General features: G+C 45.0%; 1 protein-coding gene across 1 annotated transcript in view; it reads right to left on the bottom strand.

Moving 5' to 3' along the window:
- Nucleotides 1–21,192, bottom strand: part of CLSTN2 (calsyntenin 2) — a 645,554-nt gene that overhangs the window by 5,966 nt on the left and 618,396 nt on the right. The window contains exons 10-16 of the mRNA XM_021666625.2: nt 16,528–16,694; nt 7,869–8,017; nt 5,683–5,900; nt 2,254–2,424; nt 1,604–1,749; nt 1,359–1,482; nt 405–589 (exon numbers count right to left, since the gene is read on the bottom strand). Coding sequence (XP_021522300.2) covers nt 405–589; nt 1,359–1,482; nt 1,604–1,749; nt 2,254–2,424; nt 5,683–5,900; nt 7,869–8,017; nt 16,528–16,694 — 1,160 coding nt within the window. The remainder of the gene's footprint in view (nt 1–404; nt 590–1,358; nt 1,483–1,603; nt 1,750–2,253; nt 2,425–5,682; nt 5,901–7,868; nt 8,018–16,527; nt 16,695–21,192) is intronic.

Genomic DNA, 21,192 nt, shown 5'->3' with positions numbered 1-21,192 from the left:
TAGGCAGTATGGAGCAAAGCCATCTAACTTGCACTGTTAGTTAATCAAAACTTCAATACTGAGTCCGTTGGTGTTAGTCAGCTCTTAGCTAAATACTATGGGAGAAGCAAGACGTAGCCACCTCGTGGTGTTTGCTTGCTTTAACAAAAATTTCTGGTTCTGTTTGTGGGGTAAGAGCAATTAATACATGGTAAATCAGAGAATGTAATTGGTGGGAAGGTATGGTCTGTTCAGGTTGAAAGGGCTAGAGGAGCTCGGAGAGAGGGAGAATCAGTGGAGCTGGACTAAATGGGGCAGGACTTCCAGAAGGAGGGGACATAGACTGGCTTTAAGCATAGGAAGGGTTGAGCTGGGTGGAGGGAGAAGCACCCCACCCGGAACTCCCAGCCCTGTGTGAGGATCACCTCCATGGGGTTGACTGTGATAGTCAGCGCAGAATCATCCCAATCCATCTCAGACTCCTTGGCAGCCTCAGTCTCCTGGATGAAGTGCTGGTGGGCTATCCGGACCCGGTACACACCCATGGCCACGACAAACACAAGCATGCACACGGAGATGATGATGACCACCGTGGCAATACTTGGAACCACTGGAACAAGGAAGGAACTCGCATGACATGTTGAACAAAGGCCTAGCTCAGTCTTGTGATGGAGCATGAATGAAACATCCATGCATAGGATAAAGTCTGTCCTACCACTTCCCAGCTGTGGCACTCCAGAGCAGCACCTTACCCTGTCTGGGTTTCACTTTCATCACCTCTATAATGGACATAACAAATCTTATCTTATGGGTAATTGCTAGGTGTAAATTAAATAATCTGTGTGTTTCCACATAGGTGCAGTATAGGTGCTCATTAAATGCAAATTATCTTTTATTCCTGGCTTTACCCTTCAACTTATAAAGAAACTTCCACAGAGCCAGGCACTGTAGAGTTTAGTAGAAACAGATACAAGTGCCCACCAGATGGTAACACAATATGGCAAGTGCTCAAACAAATTTGGGCAGAGGACTTTGCAATATGGTATGCGCGTGTGTGTGTGTGTGTGTGTGTGTGTGTAAAGAGCTCATGGAAAGCTTCATATAGGACATGATTTTGAGTTGGGCCTGAAATTTTGTCCCAGCCCTTTGTACCAACAACCTCCACTATTATGTCTGTTGTGTAACTTTTTGTTTACTTATAGACTGTCTAGTAGGAGTGTGAGTGCCTCAGAGGGAGGGCACATTTTCTCCATTGCTGGGCTCCCTCCCTCAGTTCTGGGCACCTATGGTTGCTACAGCATAACTGCCTGTTTAGTGAATAGTCTTGAGTCACAATGACTACCTCATGTCCTGAGGGTCCCCCGTGTCGGGAGCCCTACCTGAACTGCGCTGGATGCTACTCCGGGACTCAGGATGATGGACAGACTGGAGGAAGGGAGGCTGCACAATCAGGTGGTTGACATGCTCCTTATCTGAGACTCTGTCTTCATGGAGAACGCTGACCTGGGAAGAGTGGGAGAGGTGCTATTGACCAGGAGCGGCAGGTGGATCAGTTACAGCAGTTCTGAATGAATGAGCGACTGCGTGAGCTTTGGCTTCCCTAACAATGGCAAGACCCACTCACCTCCAAGTTGAACTCATTGCTAGTATAGCGCCCATTGAGTTCTGAGCACTTGATCCGGAAACGCCGGGCCTCCAGGGAAGCCGGACGCCAGTTGCGGTAGAGGATGTGATGCAGCACCTGCTCGTAGCGGCTCATGGAGCCCACACCTGTGCCAACAGACCACATGTGTCATCAGAAGGCAGAAGAGGAGGAGGAAGAGAAGAAGGAGACAGGGTGGGGCTTGTGGTACAAGACCTTGTGGGCCTTGTAAATTTGTTGAGGGTAAGAGCTCAAGCGATTTTGGGCAGACAATGTGCAGAAGTTCTAAGGAGCCAAAATTACACCGATGCATAGGCTTTTTATACAGACTGCCTCAATCTGCTAGATGTTTCTGTGACATTTGCTGAGATCAAACATTGTAAGAAAAGGCATCCATCTAGCTCCTACAGAAGAATTCCCCAGAAGTGGGAATGTGGAATCAGTCCCCAAGACGCTGGAGTAACTCGCCAAAGGAGGGTCTAGAAAGCCATGCTTGAGGCCAAGGATTTTCAACTGATGGTCCCTAGGGGTTCACAGTGCTCCTTCACAGGTGTGGTCTCACTCATGTCTCCCTGGACAAGGACATTCTAAGAGGACACCCTTGGGGCAAAGGGGGCTGAGTGTGGCCTTACCGTAGATGGAGTAGCCTGCAGTAGAATTAGTGGCGTCCAGGTGTCGTTGGTGGAGCTCACTGTGGTTGAGCTCCAAGCACTCTTGCCTTGGGTCCAAGTCCCCTCCGATGACCAAAATGTCACAGAAATCTAAGTTATGAAGCATTTCCTCTAAGACTTCTGATTTGGGTGCTGTAGGAAGACAGACATGGGAAATGCAGGCATGAGGAACGGCTCAGAAAACAGCCCTTGCTAATCATCCTCCTCTGTTATTGCTCCCCAGGTTAAGGCTGGGTCAGGAGCAGAGTCTGTGTGGTCCCAAATACTACATCCACTGCTCAGATGTCCAGGCGGCCCTGAGGTTGCGTAGCATGAATTAGTGGGAAGAACATGAATACTGTAGCCAAAAGATGTGATTTGAATACCAGCTCTGTCACTGAGGAGCTGATAGTGTTAGAGGAACTACCTACCACTGAGTTTCTTCATCTGTCAGGAAGGCAAGGTCTTGAGATGATTGACAACAGTGCCTAAAGCACACTGTAGGTGCTCAATAAGCAACAGCCCTCATTTGGGGAGAGAAAAGTGGCCTTCCACCATGCTCTCATAGCTTTCTCCCTGTGGCTATAGTGCGTCTGTCCCCCCGACCACCTGAGGTTCTGAAGGACGGAAGCACTGTCTTTTTATGATTGAATCCTTAGTGGCTAACCCAGGAACGAGCATGGAGTAGTCACTACTACACCTTGCTCAAATAGAGCTGAATCATTAATAATCAATTAAGTCAATGTGATATAACCAATAATCAATACTTGTTAAATTAATGTAATTAATTAAGGTGCTCCCAGTGAAGCACATTAGCAAGTTGGTCAGTCAAGTTGTCCTTGCCTGATTGTATGACTCTGAATTTCCCAAAGAAATGTCCGAGTGTTTGAATGCTGGGCAGAGTTTGGCAGTCCCAAATTAAAATTCCATCTGAAGAAGGTGATTGGTATTTATGAAGCGTGTGCTATGTGCCAGGCAGTCTGCAAATATAATCCTAATAGACATTAAAAGGGCACTATTATTATCCCCATCTTACTGATGATAGGCTAGTTGTCTTCAAGTGGTTTTGATCTTGCACTTTTATTGCAAAATTTGTGAAGAGAGATAATTTAAATATGTATACTTATTTATAAAGTGTACTAAATAGACTTTGTGTGTTATAAAACATTAAAATAGAAATTTAAGAAAGGATTCACTAAAGATGGATTATTTTAAATCATTATCTTTTAATTTTTTGAATGATAACAAAAATATTTTTGTTCTCACTAGATACATATTATTATAAATAATTTCTTAATTTTGAAATGCTTGTCAACCACAATGGTTTTGTGTATAATCAGCAAAATCTAAAAGCACAATAACGTACACTTAAGAGAAGGTCTATAATTAGCAATACCGTATGTGCATCTGTGTTTCAGATGGCCTTCTCACAGTTTCCGGGATTTTGCCTGCTTCTTGTCAGATCTGGTCGTACTGTCCTTGTTCCTACCTCCCACTGTGGCTGACTGAGAGCTCCGTGAGGTAGGAAATGTGTCACAGAGTGTGTCACAGCTGCCATTTTCTCTCTCGTCGTGGGTATTATCTTCCATCTGCAGTTTCCTTGATTCCCACTGTGTTGAAGGGAATGTGCTTCGTCCAGGGACCCAGAGGCAAATCGGCCATGGTTGAGCCCTCGGGGTCTCCTGGTCTGGTTTAATAAACAGGAAATCACCACCAAGGGCTAAAAAATGTGTGCTGAGGGAAGCACAGCAGTTGCGAGTGTCATAATGGTGGTGGTGGGAGCCGCCTTGGGGAGGTGCTGAAGGCAGAGATGTTTGCCAGGAATCAAAAGATAGAGAAGGAAAGGGACTTTCCATCCAGAGAGCAGAGCAGAGGTGTGAACTAACACAGAGTTGACGGAGGTGTGTGTCTGGTGTGTGCGCGTGCGCCCATGTTGGGGGAATCTCCTGTCTTTGGTATTGAGAGCATAAAGAGCATCTCAGTGGGGGCAGCAGTTGATGCTGGAGCCAGTGGCAATGGTGGCAAATGCCATTATCCTCCTTGTCTAAGATATCCTTAATAATGACCATTCCAACAACAATAGGAGTAAAAATTTAAGGGCACTAATAATAGCTCTTGGACACTTGGCTATGTGCCTGCCTGTACCTCTCATAAACAGAAGGTGAAGTGTGGACCCAGATAATTGCTCTTCCCTACATTTCCTGTGTGCTGTGTCAGATGTAGCACATCCAGACACACTTGGTCATGACCTGCAACCACTGAGGTCAGAGACTCTTATTTATTTCCATCTGATTTTAGCCACAAATGAGAAGAGGGGAAGAGGAATGATCACACAACCTAGTGCACGTTGGCTGTAACTAGGAAACTGTTCTGCCTGGACAGGTGGTAAAATATCATCTATTTTTTATGAGCTAAGAAGGACTGTCTCTTGAGTACCCCATTCACTAGGGACCCAGGGTGGTTTAAGGCAATGGGTAATTAGGATTATTATAACAGCAGCTCTTCAGGGACTGAGGACCACAGGCACCAGCACATCATTAGCAGTGGCTTTTGGAAGCGGGAGGGGAGAGTTGAAAATACTCTCTTGGAAGAGGCAGCAGAGGACAGTTCTTAAATTTATATTTCCCCTCTAGACTTGGATCCCTCGGAGTAACACAGGTTTTCTTCCCTCCCTCCCTTGCTCATTTCCTGATTTCCCTCCTTCCCTTCCCCTCCCCTTCCCCAGCATATACTATAGCTTTCAGTAACTAAGTGTTTCTCTTTGGTAGATAATTCACATTACTCCTCTTTCACTGAAAAACCTTCCCAATCATGAAGTTGTTGCAAATAACAACTTAAAAGTTTCTTGAGAACTTAATGTTCTGAATTGCTGAATGAGACCTAACTTTTATGGTGTATGTATTAAGATGCAGCTATATTTTTTCTTTATGTATCTTCAGCTTTTCTTCTGATTATCAGAATAATACATGCCCACTATAGAACATTTCTGCAATTGCAGAAAGGAAAGGGAAGCAGAAACAAATGTGGCTCTCACCATACTTCTCAGAGAATAACCCTGTTAGCATAGGGTATGTGTCCTTCTTGGCATTTTTCCATGTTTTTCTTTTCCTTAAATGGTTGAGATCATTCTGTGTGTAGGTACTATGTAACTTCGTGTCTTGCATTTTTTCACTTGCCGTTTAGTATAAATGCCTTCCCTCCAACCTCATATCCCTCATTGCTAAACCATCCATTCCCCTCTTATCCATTTGGTTTGTTTATAGCTTTGTCTGTTTTGCTATATTACACTTCCATGGACACATTTATGCCGTGTATACGTTACACGAACAATGCTGTTGTTCTGAAGTATGAGTTCACATGGCTGTAAAAAATTAAGATCCACCCTCCCCACAACCTCAAATGCACCTGTACCTGTGGTTTTCATGTCCCTGGGGGCCTCGGTTTTGGCAAAGGTGCTCACAATCTTGATATCGGGGAAGAGGGTCACTCCCCTGGCACTTTCAAACTGGGCAGCAGGTCTCCAGAAGTGGTCCGTGCCCCGGAGGGTGATCTGGGGCTCGATGGCCTGCAGGACCATCACATAGGCATCCACCTCGGGAATACTGATGCATACATCTTCCCCAAAGCACCTGGGAAAACAGCCTCAGTTATGGCACTGATGAGCAAACAATTAAACCATCTGTCATACAGCCAGGAACCAAAGGTTGCCACCTCCAGTTCTTAACAAGGCTTCCTGACTGCTTAAGAGTCTCTAAGGATGTCAGCAGACATTCAAATTTAAAGCCACATTATAATCAAAACCACTGGCGATCTAGGGACTTTAAGGATTGGCTCCTGAGAGAAATGGGAATTTTCTATATGAGCAACATGTAACCATGAAACCTTCCATTATCCCTTAACAAAGTAATCAATGGCCACATTAATTAGATAGTAACTGCTTGTTATGTGCTTTAGTATTTGGTAAGCAAATTGTTGTCTAACTGGGGGGTTACAGCCGTCTTACTAATTGAGACCCCAGGGCTAAACTCTCCTGCCTCAACTTACACGATATGTCTGTATGTGGATGTCACAAAAGTGTGCCTTTTCTAGGTGTGAGAGCAAACTGCTATTGTAATCACTCTCCTTTCTCCTGATACACCACCACACAGTCATCTGGGAGGCAAAAATGGTGTGGCCACAAGAGCGAGGCCTAAGACAGGCAAGGATCCATGGCCTGGCTCTGCCACTCCTGGGCTGGGTAAATGTGAAGAAGGCACTAGACTCTTGTGAACCTCAGTTTCTTCATCTATACAATGAGGATAACAATAATTGTCCTACAGTAACGGTATAAATGCAGACATATATAGAAAACAAGCTGACCAAAGCCTGCATCATGGTTTCAGCTCAGTAAGCACTGGTTGACTTGACCTTCTTGTCAGACCTCATGGGGGCACTATGTCATTGGCCCTTGCCCCTGGTCATCTAGATGTAGGCTACAGTGGGGGACCCCTGGGTCAGACAGATGCTCTCGGAGTGCTGGGTGGCCTTCAGCTGGTGGCAGCCATCATCTTACATGCCTTGGGAAAGTTCTCGAGGAAAGGGTATTCTGGGTAGATTCCAGGCTGAGCTACTCCATCCTCTTCTATGGGTGGGTAAAATGTGGGAGCTTTGGTGGCCTCCTCCTCCTCCCAGTTTTCTCCTGCTTCTGCCAGGTCAACCCCACAGCACCCCCTACCTTTCTTCAGTTTGCAGAAGCCTGGTCTCAGAGCAGGACGCAGGCCAGTCTGTTCTCTCATCTTCACTCTAATCTGGTGCTGACCTGGAGGTACCTGTTCCCTACCCCTAAGCCTGTAGGGGTGGAGCACTCCTGCGCTGCTCTAAAACTACTGAATGTAACTACCATCTATGGGCTTTACACTGGTGCCTGTCCCAGGATCCAACAATGTGGCAGTCAGCAGACCCATCTTTCCCATCCTTGTTCCTTTCTTTCTGAGTCCTTTTCCTGACTCTTGGCGACGAATGACTGCACTTCCACCTTCCGGGAGTTTTCCTGGGATCCCCCTCCTAGCAGCCCTCCAAGGCAGCTGCTGTGGCTGAGAAGTGATTTGATAGGCCAGTGAGTGAGTTATCCAAAGGCTTCAGTGTCTTCTAATTTAACTCTGATCCCTGGAAATAAGAACCATGCCTCCTGTTTTTCTGGCATACCTACAGGATTTAGGAACTCTAACATAGCTGCGTTGGTTAACTTAATTCAATTTAATAAACATTTGTCAAGCACTTCCTATGTACCAGGCACTGTGCCCTTAAATCAGAACACTTCAATCCCACACCCAGATCACTTCAAATTCCCAGCTCTCTGAGAATTTATAGAGAGCAGTACCTTCTAGGCATTAGATAAGATACAGAATAAAATAGAGAAAGGCAGATTCAAAGTGATAAAGCAAGAGACCATCTTGCTTAAGAAGAAAACAAGAACACAGATCCGTTGAGGCATCCCCATAGGAATAGCAGAAGTTGAGGGCAGCTGAAGAAAGACAAATCCTATTTTGCAAGGGAACATTCCTAAAGGACCAACCCTGCTGGCTCAGTTGGCCCCAAGCTGACCAGCATCCACTCACTGGACTTTGGAGGAGACTTTGAGGCGCCGCACACCCGCGGTCGGGAACTGCCTGGAGTTGATGTAGGACACTTTCTGGAGAGCACGGTTAATGTTCCCAATGTCATCACCTTCCATCACCAGGATGGACTGCGAGGGGTTAAAGTGATACTGGAAGACAAAAGTGAGTATCATGGTAGAGAATGGTCAGTGATATACATGGTTTCATGGGAGCACTTCCTGTCTATACAGGGCAACAAAGGTCACAACGAACACCTTCAGAGCATCTGCCAGTGATGCAGTTGTGTGTACAAATGATAGTGTTTGCACTTCCTCCTACTCTCTGTTGGGCTTTGGAGCCCTCTTCTATGAGGTCTTTCCAAGGACTCTGCCTGGTCATATCGGCCTGAGCCATTGGATTGAATATTGAAAACCCAGCCATGGTGCTCTCACAGCCCAGCCCCTGGTGAACAGTGGCCCATGCTCTGTGGTAGCCGGTGGTCTGGACCACTCAGAACTTGGGTGTTGACTCCTTTTGCTATCTTTGTCTTTGGCCTTGAACTGCTCCCCAAATTCATCTTGCACTCCTGACCCAGGCCTCATCTTCTTAGCTTCTAACCTTCAAGCTCATTTTTTCAGTTAATGACTTTCTTTCTCTCTCAGATCTAATTTTTTGTGTTGCTTTTCAAGTGCTAAACTTGAGTTGTCTAGCACTTGAGTTGTACTCACCTGCTGCCTACACGTCTGCCAGCAGCCCTGGGTTGGTTATCCATTCTATCCTGAGTCCCTGGTATCCCACACTTACCAAAGGCACATAGCGGCAATTCTCCCCACTGAGTCACTTGGGTACTCAAGCTGGATATAGACTCTTGCCCTCTCCATATCCCCAAGACAGTTACTTCTCTGAATGAGGCCGGGAAAACTGCCCTTGTACTGCCCCGAATTACTGACTTTGACATACTTCTGAGCAAGAATTATTAGGAAATGCTATCAATGAAATATCAGGAACGTATCTGTGAATTCAGATTATGCATCAAATGCTCATGGCAGGGGAAAGGGAGACAAAGATCTTTTTTTTAACTCTTTTGAATAGATAACTATTCACGTTTCAAATGTACATATGTGTTAGGTGAAAAGTATCCGTCTTATTTCTATCTCCCATCCACCCAGTTTCCACAGTCCCATCCCACAAGTCCCCACTGTTATATTAGTTTCTTAGTGGCAGACTGCATTGTTGTTCACAATTCGTTGTTTCCCCTCCCATGGGAGACTTATACATGTCTACCTTATTATTAATAGGCTTGACTGTATGACTTATGGTACCCTTCCCTGCAGGATATATGTTTTTGCCCTGTTGCACTCAGCAATGGTCATGTTACTTGCTTGGTCAACTAAATGTGGGCAGAAATATTATTTGGTTCACACCCTATGGAAGATTTAATAACCAGTTCATGGTATGCTGCATCTGTTTCTCTCTGCCATGAAACTGGCAACATTCCTTTAGGGGCTGGTCCAGCAGCCTGCATCTCACAGTGAGGGAGGTATGGATCAGAGCTGCAGCCTGTCCATAATGGACATGAAGCATGGGCAATAAATAAAATTTTGCTCCATAAGCCACTGAGATATTAAATAATTTGTTACTGTAGCATAACTTAGCTTATCCTGACAGTTATACTCAAGCATTCTTATAAATATATAATCAGTGAATATAGATTTTCATTTTTCTTCTTATAGCAAAAGTATCTCATTACATAATATATCATACTTTGTTTTAACTTGGCTCATATCTTGGAGCTCTTTCTGTATCAGTACATGACAAGCTTCCTTATTCTTTTTTAGTAGGTGTATAGTATTCCATTGTAGGGATAAACTGTAATCTTTAAAACCAGTTTCCTAATATGGTCATTTGGGAAAATAAAGATTTCTAATCTTTTACTGACAATGTCAGAATGAATAATCTTGTGCAAGCACAACTGTAGGATCATCAACAAGTGAAATTGCTGGGTCAAAGAGTATGTGCACTTTTAGCTTTGATAAATGTTGCCTACTTCTCCATTGCTAGGGATTATATCAACACATACTCCTCCCAACGGTGTAGGAGAATGCAGCTTCTCTCAGTTCCTCAACAACGCAGTATGCTATCAGATGTCAGGATTTTTGCCAATCTGATAAATGATAAATGCCATCTTAGTGCAGTTTTAATTTGTAGTTTTTTTTAGCATGAGGAGCTGAGTATATATTTTCATAGGTTTAAGGAAAAATGTATATTAACGTTTTCTGATCTGACTTAAATGTGTTTATAAGGGTGTTCTGTGTCTGGACTGAAACAGGAGGTGGATGTTGGTGACACTGAACCACCTAAGTCCCTTGCATGGTGTCCCCTAGCCAACTGATAGCTCCATCTTTGTCACCTTGACCATCATGTGAGTGTTTCATTGTTACCTGGTCCTTGAGGCCTCCCAGCTTCTCTCATTTCGATTCCCACCGGGCTTTGGTGCCTTTCTCCTGTAGCACTTACAAAATGGTAATACCACTATTATAGTACAATGCCCAGTAGTTCATGAACACAGGGACTCTGCCTCTTATCCCTGCATCCCAGAACTTAGCCTTAGTGTTCTGAAAGCTGCTGCTAGATGAATTAGTGAAGGGTCTCCAGCCTACACTATCATCTCCTGTCACTCCCCAAAGGGGCTGTTTTCTCTCACTTGTCTTTTCAGTCAAGCTCTGTGGAAGTCATTATCACTACTCGCCAAACCCTGTTCTCCTTTCCTTCCTGGGCATTGTGGAGGCTACACTCCTCAGCCACCTTGTGCCACAGGTGGCCAGAGTCACATGAATCTGAGCTGAGGCAGTGAAACACCCGTAGGATGCTGCAGCGTCTTTTTCCCTCCACTTCAGTGACTTGCGCATTCTAGGCAGAAACCCCACCCCACCTTCCTAAGAGAAAACTGAACTTGTAATGTTAAGCCTGTGAGGCTTGAGGTTTGGGGATCATATGCTACTGTAACAGCTTAGCCTGTTTGGGAAAATGGCACTTCCCAGGCCTGATTCTCACTTCCCCAAGGCCATAAGGCATCTTTGAAAGACCATGGGCTTTGTGGATTCTAATATTCCAGTTCCAGTACAGGCTACAAAGTACAACTTTAGAGTACTTCCTTTCCCTCTTTAGACTTCATTTCCTTGTTTAAATAACGGGGGAAATGAATATCTATCTGTGTGGGTATAACGTTTCTAGCACTTACAAGATATTCAATATGCCATAGCTTGGATGATAATTCTTACTACTGTAATTATGCCAGCACTGAGTCTTTGTGTCCAACCTTCACTGCTCTCGTGTCCTTGTGATTCAGTTCTCTTCTGTCCTTCCAAGTCCTGAGGAGCGGTGTCTCGCTGAGCCGTGACATTTGGCCACGAGCACCACTCTCTGGTGCTAGATCCTGGAGTGCCCAGGCATAAGCATGGTTGATGCCACAGTCAGTATCTGAGTCAGCATCTCTCTTCCCTGGAAGGCCTCAGCAGCTTAGGGTGCTTATCCCTGGAGCTGCCTCATGCTAGTGAGTCATGATTAGTGCTGAGGTATTTGCAAGTCATCAGTTCCAGATTTGAGAAGATTGAAGGTCATTGTTCTACAAACACCATCTATGTTTTAAGAGGTTTTTCTGCCCCTCCTCTCCAGCCTCGTCCCCTGCACCATCTTCCTATAGCAGAGTCTTGTGCTGTTGCTGTCTGTCTGTCTGCATCCTCCAGAAGATTGTGAGGACTTCAAGGGCAGGGCTACTGACTTTTCCTCAGCACCACTGCAGGGTCAAGCACATGAAAAGCCTGAGGTAGATAATAGGTCTGCAGTGGAGGCTGGTCTCTGAGCCTCACATGAGGGCTGCGTAGGAAAATCAAGAGGTTCTTCTAGAGGGATGGATAAGCAGTATCCTATGGTGATCAGCAGAGGTCATAATCCCTCTGCAGCCACCTGGAGAGAGACTGGAAGAGACAGTGTGTTGGATCTCTGGTTAATACCCTGTTCTGTGCCACAGCACTGGGAGGTGTGCCACAAAGCGTGAAGGTGGGCACTGGCCTAGCCGTCAACATAGTTCTTGCAGGGTCAATAAAACCTCCAGAGCAGGTTTTGAGTTTTTGTTTTCTTTTTTTAATTGTGGTATTTCCAGCTCTTTGAATGGGTGTCCAGTTAAACAGAAGACATGTTTGTACTGGCATCTCTACCAAGGCAGGAGATGGTGGCATGCTAGGGTCCCCAGCAAAGGGTGATAGTGCTCACTCCCCCTTGGGAATCTGTGCTGTGGCCATAGCCTTTCTTTGAGCCAGGAAGGTCCTAGATAGATAGCCCTTGCAGAATGGTGTTCCTATTAGAGTCTTCTCTTAGAGGTTTAAGTGGCATCTCCAGCCCCCCAGCAGGCTGGACCACCAGTGAAATCACTGCTCAAAGCCCTGGGCTGTTCCTTTGAGAGCAGGCTAGCTATGACTCAACAGGAACCCTGCTGTTCCCCCTGACACCTGCCTGCCCATGGTCCATATTAAGTAAATAACACAAAATTTGGACTCTGATTTTTCTGACTTACAGATTCAGCTAAACCATTTCTCTGAGTGGGGTCAGATGAAGATTTGCCACTTCAGAAGTTCCTTTGCAACAAAAGGGAGCTGTGGTTTGTTGAGAGTCTACTAGGTTGTTAGGATATATATGTGTGTGTGTCTGTGTGTATTATATATATAATATATAATCCACAATATATATACATATATAGTATATATATATATATAGTATATACATATATAGTATATACATATATACACTAAAATGTATATAATATATAAATTAAGTATATATAATTTAGATATATAATTGTTACATCACTGTAACATAAATAATATTATGTTTATTTTATACATGAGAGATTTAGACTAAGGGATTAAAGTGTCTTGCCCAAGGCCACTCAGCTAATAAATAATCAGCATCGTGATTTGAACCCAGGAGTGTCTACTTCTAAAGTTCTTGCTCTTTCCCGTTCTTCCACATGATGGAGATGACAAATTGGCAAGGACTGTGCTATAAAAATCAGAACAGGGTATTACTCAGGAATGCGGTGATTCCACAGTATCTTGTATGGATGCAAGACAGCAGCCACTAGACCATTTTAGGACTCAGACATGCTGGAGAAATATTGATAAATATGCATGATTCAGAAGAAGACAAGTAAAGCAAGAAACATAGGCTGATCCCTGTGATCAGGTAGAGAATTTCCTTAATCACAAAAGGGCCTCACTTCTCTCCACCAGCCAGAGAGGTAAGAGGAGGCCAGTAACTGGCAAATAAAATAATAGTCATTATTCTGAAATGACATGAGGGGTAAAGGGAGGGAGGAAAGGAAGGAAATTTATTTTAATGATTTTTAAGAATGTCTTCTAATCTGAGTTGCTGGTATGGAGGGAAGAGCATTAACTTATTTTGGACAAATCCCTGAGCCCCAGTCCCCTTAGTTTTGAAATGGGGTCATAGTATTTAATTTGTTGTGAGGAGTAGGGATAATGAACATGAAATAGCCCCCAGTGGTGCTCCATAAATTGGGCATCTTATTAACTTCTCACACAGTGCTCTAGTTCTTACCAGCCAAGCCCTAGAAATGGAAAAGGATCGTTTGCAGTGGCTTGGTTATAAACAGGTAGCATCTGGAAAAGTCAGATTTGCTTCCTCAGTCCCCATTTTTTTGTGCCCCTTACTTTAGCACCTCCTCTTTTCATAGGCTATGACTACTCTGTAGAAATTGCTGTGGTTCATATATTTGTAATTTTAATAAAAAGGCAAGACTTTTGGGCCCAGCATCTTTGTGTTTTTGCCCTGTAGTGCCTACCACCCTGAAACTGTGCCTGCCTGCAATGGTTCAGAGCAGAGAAGATCTACTCAGAGGCAGAGAGTACATTTAGAATCAGAAAAAGAGAAGACGTTAGGAGGATAGATTTTTCCATCACGGGGTTGACTGAACTCTAAGGAAGCAATGCGAACAGTAGGTCAAGACTGCCCTTTCCAATATGAGATATCTTTTGAGCTTGCCCCAAGGACAAGTGATTAGCTATTGAGAGCAACTGTGTGTGTGTATCTAATCCATGTTCAACAATGTTCTGGAAAGTCAATCCTGCCTTGCCGTGACTTTTGTACTCCTCCCATCTTCCCCATGCTGAGCATCCTAAACCCCACATATGCTGAGATCACCCTCCCTCGCCTGAGCCTACAGTGGCTCACCATTGCTGACAGAAAAAAAACGTAAACACCTAAACTAGGTGAATAGTGGCCTCTGCCTACCTCTCTGGCACCTTCCACCTTTTTCCTCCTGCAGTTAGACACTCATAACACTGGCTTTGTTGAAGTTCTAGTGAATCCTGTGCTCGTCCTCAGCCCTCCATCATCACTCACACTTTTGGATCTGCCTGGAATGACTTCCCTCTTTCCCATCCCCTCTCCACCCCTGCCTTTTTCCTAGTTGGTTCCTACCTATTTGTAAACATTCTACTCTGGCCTCATCTCCTCCAAGGAGCCTTCCCTGACTGCCATTCTCCAAGGTTCTGGATCTCTGGAGTGGGACTGAATCTATTCATCACTAATTCTGGGATTTTTTTTTTTTTTTTTTTTTGAGATGGTGTCTTGCTCTGCCGCTCAGGCTGGAGTGCAATAGCACAATCTTGGCTCATTGCAATCTCTGCTTCCCGTGTTCAAGTGATTCTCCTGCCTCAGCCTCCCGAGTAGCTGGGATTACAGGCACCCACCACTACACCAGGCTAATTTTTGTATTTTTAGTAGACAGGGTTTCACCATGTTAGCCTGGACTTGAACTCCTGACCTTAGGTGATACACTTGCCTCGGCCTCCCAAAGTGCTGGGATTACAGGCGTGAGCCACTGCGCCCGGTGGGATCTTAGGCCAGTTCCCCATCTCCTTCAGTTTTTCATTCCTCATATACAAAAATGGGAATATTTATGGTTCCTTTGTCATGAGAGTGTTCTGGGAATCAATACCCATGAATCATTTAGGACAGACAGTGTCTGGCACTTGAGAGACCCTCAGTAAATGTTAATGTTCATAGTCATTGTTGTAGTCATCAACTCGATTACAAACGTCTGTTTGTGTCACTGAGGTCCTTGAAGACAGTAAGCTCAGAACACTTTTTTTCATATCAGTACCCAGCCTATAATAGAATATTAGCATGTCCATGGAATGATTGTGGAAGTGGCTGCAATTTGAAGAATACTCTCAGACCAGCAGCTTTTCCAGGGATACCCAGCACCAGAGCTTGACTAGCAGTAGGCTACTGATCTGGAAATTTCTGTTGGAGTGGTGACTCCCTGTCCAGGTGAGACAGGCCCAGGGCAGGGCAGGGCAGAGCTGCCCACGGGCAGTGCTGGGTCAGGGATGGTGGCCAGCTGTGAAACCTCTGCTTTTGTCACACTCTCTAGGGAAATGGCCAAGGACAGAAACCCTCGCAACTGCTGGGGTTTCATGGGGCTATCCGTGTTGCAGGAGGCACAGGCTGGGCTGTTCCAACTTCCAGAGGAGGCTGAAGGACTGCCTTTTCATACTGGGGTCCACTGTGATTGAGTGGGGGCTACAATGATATTAGCTCTGCTCTTTATTCAGGATTCCGTGGGCCAGCACCAACATGTGCTCGCTTTGTAAGGCCAGGTGAGTTTAGAAACTGACCCTGCCTTTCAGAGGGTTCTTGCTGAGGCCACAGTCAGTCACATCTCTCCCTGTCCTCTTCAGGGGGAGCTTCTCTCAAATGAACCTTTGCTTCTCTGAGATCACTTGAATATTTCTATTTTGCATAAACAATACAAATCATTAACTGTTCATGTTTCTTTTTTCTTTTCTTTTTTTTTTTTTTTTTTGAGACAGAGTCTTGCTCTGTTACCCAGCAGGCTGGAGTACAGTGGCACGATCTCAGCTCACTGCAGCCTCCACCTCTCGGGTTCAAGCGATTCTCCTGCCTCGGCCTCCTGAGTAGCTGGGATTACAGATGAGCACCACCACACCCAGCTAATTTTTGTATTTTTAGTAGACATGGGGTTTCACCATGTTGGTCAGGCTGGTCTTGAACTTCTGACCTTGTGATCTGCCTGCCTTGGCCTCCTAAAGTGCTGGGATTACAGGTGTGAGCCACCGCACCTGGCTCATGTTTCTTGGGCCTTGAAGTAACAATGTAAGACAGAATGACCTCCACACCTGCTTTCTAATTCCACCCCACCCAGGTTTCCACTTTCCTTTTAAATTTGTATTTCACAAGGTCCTAAGTTTTTGTTTACTTTTTATGCTTTTGAAATGCATTCTTGCATCCTTCAGTACCTTTAGGCAAATAAACAACAGAGCAGCCAACTAACACACAAATGAGATATAACAACTTCATCCAGGAAGACACGGAACACGTGACTGCTTCTGTGTAGTGGGCTGATTATACGCAAGGGCTTGATCTGGGAGTTTTGGAAGATGGCCGCAGAAGTCCACTGTGGAAGTAATGGTTACTAATCTCCCCCCAGATCCCCCATCTCATGGCTGCACTTTGCCATGGAGCCATTTTTGTGCAACGTTCCAGGAAGCTCCATTTCCCAGTCTGTGCTGGCGCTGGGCAGACTGGGCATCATGAATCACTGTCTTATGGGGGGCAATGCCAGTTCCTGCCTTACCTTTATTCCTTGGCCAAGGCTTTCCAAGGAATTAATATCCAGCCCTTCCTTGCAGGCCTGAAGGCAGGAAATCACCTTCTGGCTTTCCATTTTGCCAGGGCGGATGGTGAGACTGGCCAGGCTGCCATGAAAGAACTGAGCAAACCGTGGTTTGGTGACTTCTCCTCCTGAAAACAAAAACAAAAAACAAAACACCGTCATTTGCCCTGTGGAGACCAGGTAGGAAACAGCACCTCAAGACACCACTTGGCCATGCAGGCAAAGATGCCCTGTGTGTCCCCTGAACCTGAGCTTTTCCTTCTGAGTGATGAACACATTAGCCAGAATCTCGATAAGAAGTTACATGCTGCTAATGCTCTGGCTCTCCCTGGCTGCACCAGATTTAGGAATCCTGGCATTTCTGAATTTTAAAGGTTATTTTCAAGGGTACACTGTCTTAGGAGATGGGAGGAGTCTCATGAGTGAAAATAGGAGGGAGAAGGAAGCTGTTATTGATTAAACTCCAGGCCTACCTTGTGCCAGTCTCTGCCAGGAACTTCATCTGAACAAGCCGGCAAGGATGTGGTGGCATCGTTTTCACCTGGCAGGTGCAGAGCCCTGAGACTCAAAAACAATACTTTCCCCAGGACATATAGCTAAACACTGGAGCTGATGCTCTAGTTCTAGTCTGTCTACCTCAAAGCTGGCATTTGCTTCCCTATATTCCACTGAGAGCTTCGCATGCGACTGAGGAATCCTAGAAACGCTCCATTTATGAGCTCTGGCTTTCTCATGATGTGTCGATTTCACACGTGCTTAAATTCAAGGCCTTTGACCTAAAAGGACTTCCTGATTCCATTCTGCCTTTGGCTTTCCTCTCATCGCCTGCTTTCTGTCTGCTACCACACTCTCTCCTGGCTGTGCTGAGGCCTATGAGAGCTCAGGTCCACTTCTACCCATGTGCAAGTGTTCCAAGTGCTTGTGTTGCAATGCCAGCTTGAAATCCACTCCCTCTTTTCTCCCTGTTTTCCAAATATGATCTCTGAGGTCCATTTGAAGGCTTGCCTCCCCTAGGAGACCTTTGTTACTAACCTTACTGAGCACAGGCCCCTTCTGTCTGTGAGCAACCTTCCCAGCCTGGATCTTGTACTCCTGTTTGTCCAGAGAAGAACAATGCATAGAAAAGATGGACCTGGGTTGAACTCCAGCTTTGCTAGTTTCCCAGGAAGGTTTTGTAAGCTCCCTGGGCCTCTGCTTGATCCTTGGCACATTTCTGGGTTTTGCTTCCAGGTTCTCCTGGGCTCTCTTGGTGGCTCCTTCAGTTTTCCCAATGCCTGGCTCTTGCAACACCTAGTCAGCAGCTTCCTCAGCCCTCTTTGCTGCTAGCAGTTGCTAAGAGTGTGCTCCTACGAGACACCTTCCTGTGAAAGGCTTCTCCAGCTCCCTAGAGGGCAGATTTCCAACAAATGACATCCCTGCAACTTCTCTGCTATTCTTCAAGCCATGCTGTGCCAACAAAGTCTAGATATCAGCTTGGGGGCAGCAGGCTTTCCCTGGGATGCTCTATCTCAGCCCTGAGGGTAGTGGATGGTCCTTATAGATTCTATTCCTGTGTTCTTTAGAGTCCTCTTTAGAGTTCTTACCCACTAATTCCATGTTACTCTAATCCCTTTATTCATTTTTTTCTGTTGAAATTATAGTTTTCTCTCTCCTGATTGAATCTAGATGCATATACCTTCCACACCTGCCCATATGTCTTTGCTTAAACCTATTCCTCTTCACACTGAGACACCACTCCCAAATAACTTACATTAGGCAAATCTCACAGTTCCTCAAGGCCCCTTAAGACTCCTGTTTCCTTATGTGCATGGAAACCCTCCATGATTCCCCTCTGCCCACCATGTGCCTCCCTGACCTGAGCCCCCTCCCCTACCTACCCTTTCCCTTCCTGGAGCCCCACCCCACCCTGATCCATTTTAGCATACCCCTCATCACCTGGCATTGCTAGCTAATTGTTTACAGGTATGTGTTTATGTCTGCAGTAGCCTAAAATACGGTGTTTCTTAGCCTTGGCTACACATTTTAATCATTTGGAGATCTTTAGAAAGACAAACTGATGCCTGGTGCTGGGTTACGTCCCCAGGGATTCTGACTTAATTGGTATAGGGAGTCTTGAAAACTTCTCAGGTGAATCGAATGTGAAGTCAAGGTTAAGAACCACTGGGCTACAGCTTCTTGTGGGGTTGGGCCTTGTGCACTCCTCCTGTGATCTCTATCCTTTGTGCACCCGCAGCCTTAGTCTTGTTGCTCTGTGCACACTAGTCTAACTTATTAGTCAGTCTTTCTCTCCTGAATGGCAAGAATCACTCATGCATTATTCATTTTAATGAAGACAATCCTGAGCAAGTTTTAGGGGCTGAGTGCTGCAACAGGCACTTTGTGTAAGCCGGCTCATTTATTCCTGTCAACAATACTGGGCATCTTGTGTCTTCCTGGCATCCTGCACCATGCCTGGCACACAGCAGACGTTTTGTAATTGTGTGCTTGAATTGAAGGAGATGGTGAGTTGAATATCAGCAGAGTGGTAGGTATTGTGGTTCCTTCCAATATCAATCTCACTCCTTCCCTCTTGCAAAGGCAGTCCTAAAGTTTAAGGTATTGACTCGCACTCCAGAGACAGACTCTCTTTAGTTCAAGTTAATTAGATTATTCCATTCCTATTACACCTGTGATAGATTGAGAGGTGGACCTGGGACCTAGGATGAAGCCATCACCTGGCAATCAATAAGTCACAGGAATTGATCCAGGAAGAATCATGAGACCAAATTGAGGCCAGTATCATGAGATAAGCTGATTGTCAACCTCTGTATAAAAAGCTTCAATTTTTCCTCTTAAAGTTTCTGGAACAAACTCTTGCTCTCTTTCCTGGAGACAGTTATGGGAAGATGGGAGGTTGGCTGTTGAAGCTATCTTGCCAGCAGACTGGTGATGACCAAGGCCCTGCATGGAGGAGGGCAGTGCCAGGAAAGCCCCAGCGGGGAAGAGTGGCGCCTGAGCTGCTCTGCTCTGCCTTGGGACGTTCTCAGCCTGGGGTGCTACTCATCCCTCTTTATGGATTTTGACCCACAGTGTTGTTACTTGCCACCCAAAGCATCTTTACTTTGGAAATAAAAGAATAAGTTTATTTTGAGGTACTCAGTTTACAAAAAGCTGTAAACAGATTTGGCTTTGAGGAATTGGTTGAGATGACCCATGGCTGTGGGGAAAGCTAACTGGGGTTTTCTGATATACATCCTCAATGCTCCCATGCATAAAGTGCTCCTTGAAGCCATTAGCATGTTCCTATTCCAGCAAAGGGGCATCCCTGTTGATCTGCAGGCAGAGGGTGTGAGCCTGTGTGTGGATGGTGGCGCTGCCACTCTCCAGTGGTCATCTCATTTCAGTCTCCTCATCCTTGGAGCAGCAAATCCAACAACTCCTATTATTTACTGGGCATGCATTATGTACCAAACACCATGTGACATATTCAGCATACATTGTTTCATGGAATCTTCATAAAACTCCTGGGAAGTAGACACTCATCTATAGTTACAGATGAACAAATTTAGGCTTAGAAAAGGGGGAAGTAGGTGGCCGAAGGCCACACCAGTACGAAGTGGTGAAGTGTGTGTTCCTATAGCGTGAGTACATCCACCCATGCACAGAACAACCCAGCTGAGGTTGCCTGGTGGTGCCAGGTGGTTGTGATGCAGGATTTAAAAAAAATAAAAGATGCATTTAAAATCTCTTTCCTTTGACTACCTAAAGTGTCTGCATAGACCACATGACTCCTTTGTTGGTTAACATTTAGACATAAACATGCTTATGAATCATCTTAAGGAAAAAATACCTGATTTTTTTTCTATAAAGGACCTTCTTTAAATGTTTGCAAACATGATTTTGGATTCCTGAGGCTAGATCTGCACCCATTTTTAAAGCATTTTCTGTATGACTGGCCTTCTGTTAGATTCAGTTAATTTAAGATGTGAACCATGGTCTTCAGGAGCTTACATTTATTTGCGAGAATAACATAAAGGCACTGAAAATAAAATAAAAATGTGTGAGTAAATTGCCAGTATGATAGGTTCTAAGTCAGGACATGTTTCATTTCCAAACAATTGATGTAGGCAATGTGTCCAACAGGTAAGAGGCAAAAAAATAACCATCATTTGTTAGACTCTTGAAACATGACAAGTTCTTTCACATGCTACTTTATTTAATTCTTAAGCAGAGGGATTGCATTTTTGAAGTCTTAGCTTCTGTTCTTTTAATTTTTCCTAGTTGTTTCTTCTAGCTTACCTTCCATCTAAATATACCCTGGCTTTGAGCTCATTGTCCCAAGGAGGGTCATGGCAGAGAGAAGAGTAGAAGGGGCCTGGAGCTGACTCAATGCTGGGGGAAAATGTTCAGTTATACTGGGCTCTGTGGACACAGACTGGCTTAAGCAGCAACTCCCAGTAACTGGTATCAAGTTTGCTAGAATATGGTTGTCTTAAAAAACAGTTGTATTTAGCAAACACGATTTAATGTAGCCTATCTTATTCTCAGTCAGAGTTTGCATCACGAATGAAGAGCTACACACTTATTCCTCCAGATTCCTTTCATTTGAGTGGTGGGGCTCATGCATGATAAATACAGCTTTTGAAC

Source organism: Aotus nancymaae, unplaced genomic scaffold (assembly GCF_030222135.1).
Source record: "Aotus nancymaae isolate 86718 unplaced genomic scaffold, 86718_ANA_hifiasm-v0.15.2.pri h1tg000019l, whole genome shotgun sequence".
Lineage (NCBI taxonomy): Eukaryota > Metazoa > Chordata > Mammalia > Primates > Aotidae > Aotus > Aotus nancymaae.
Note: the sequence above shows the minus strand (reverse complement) of the source record. Positions and strands in the feature narration are given on the sequence as shown.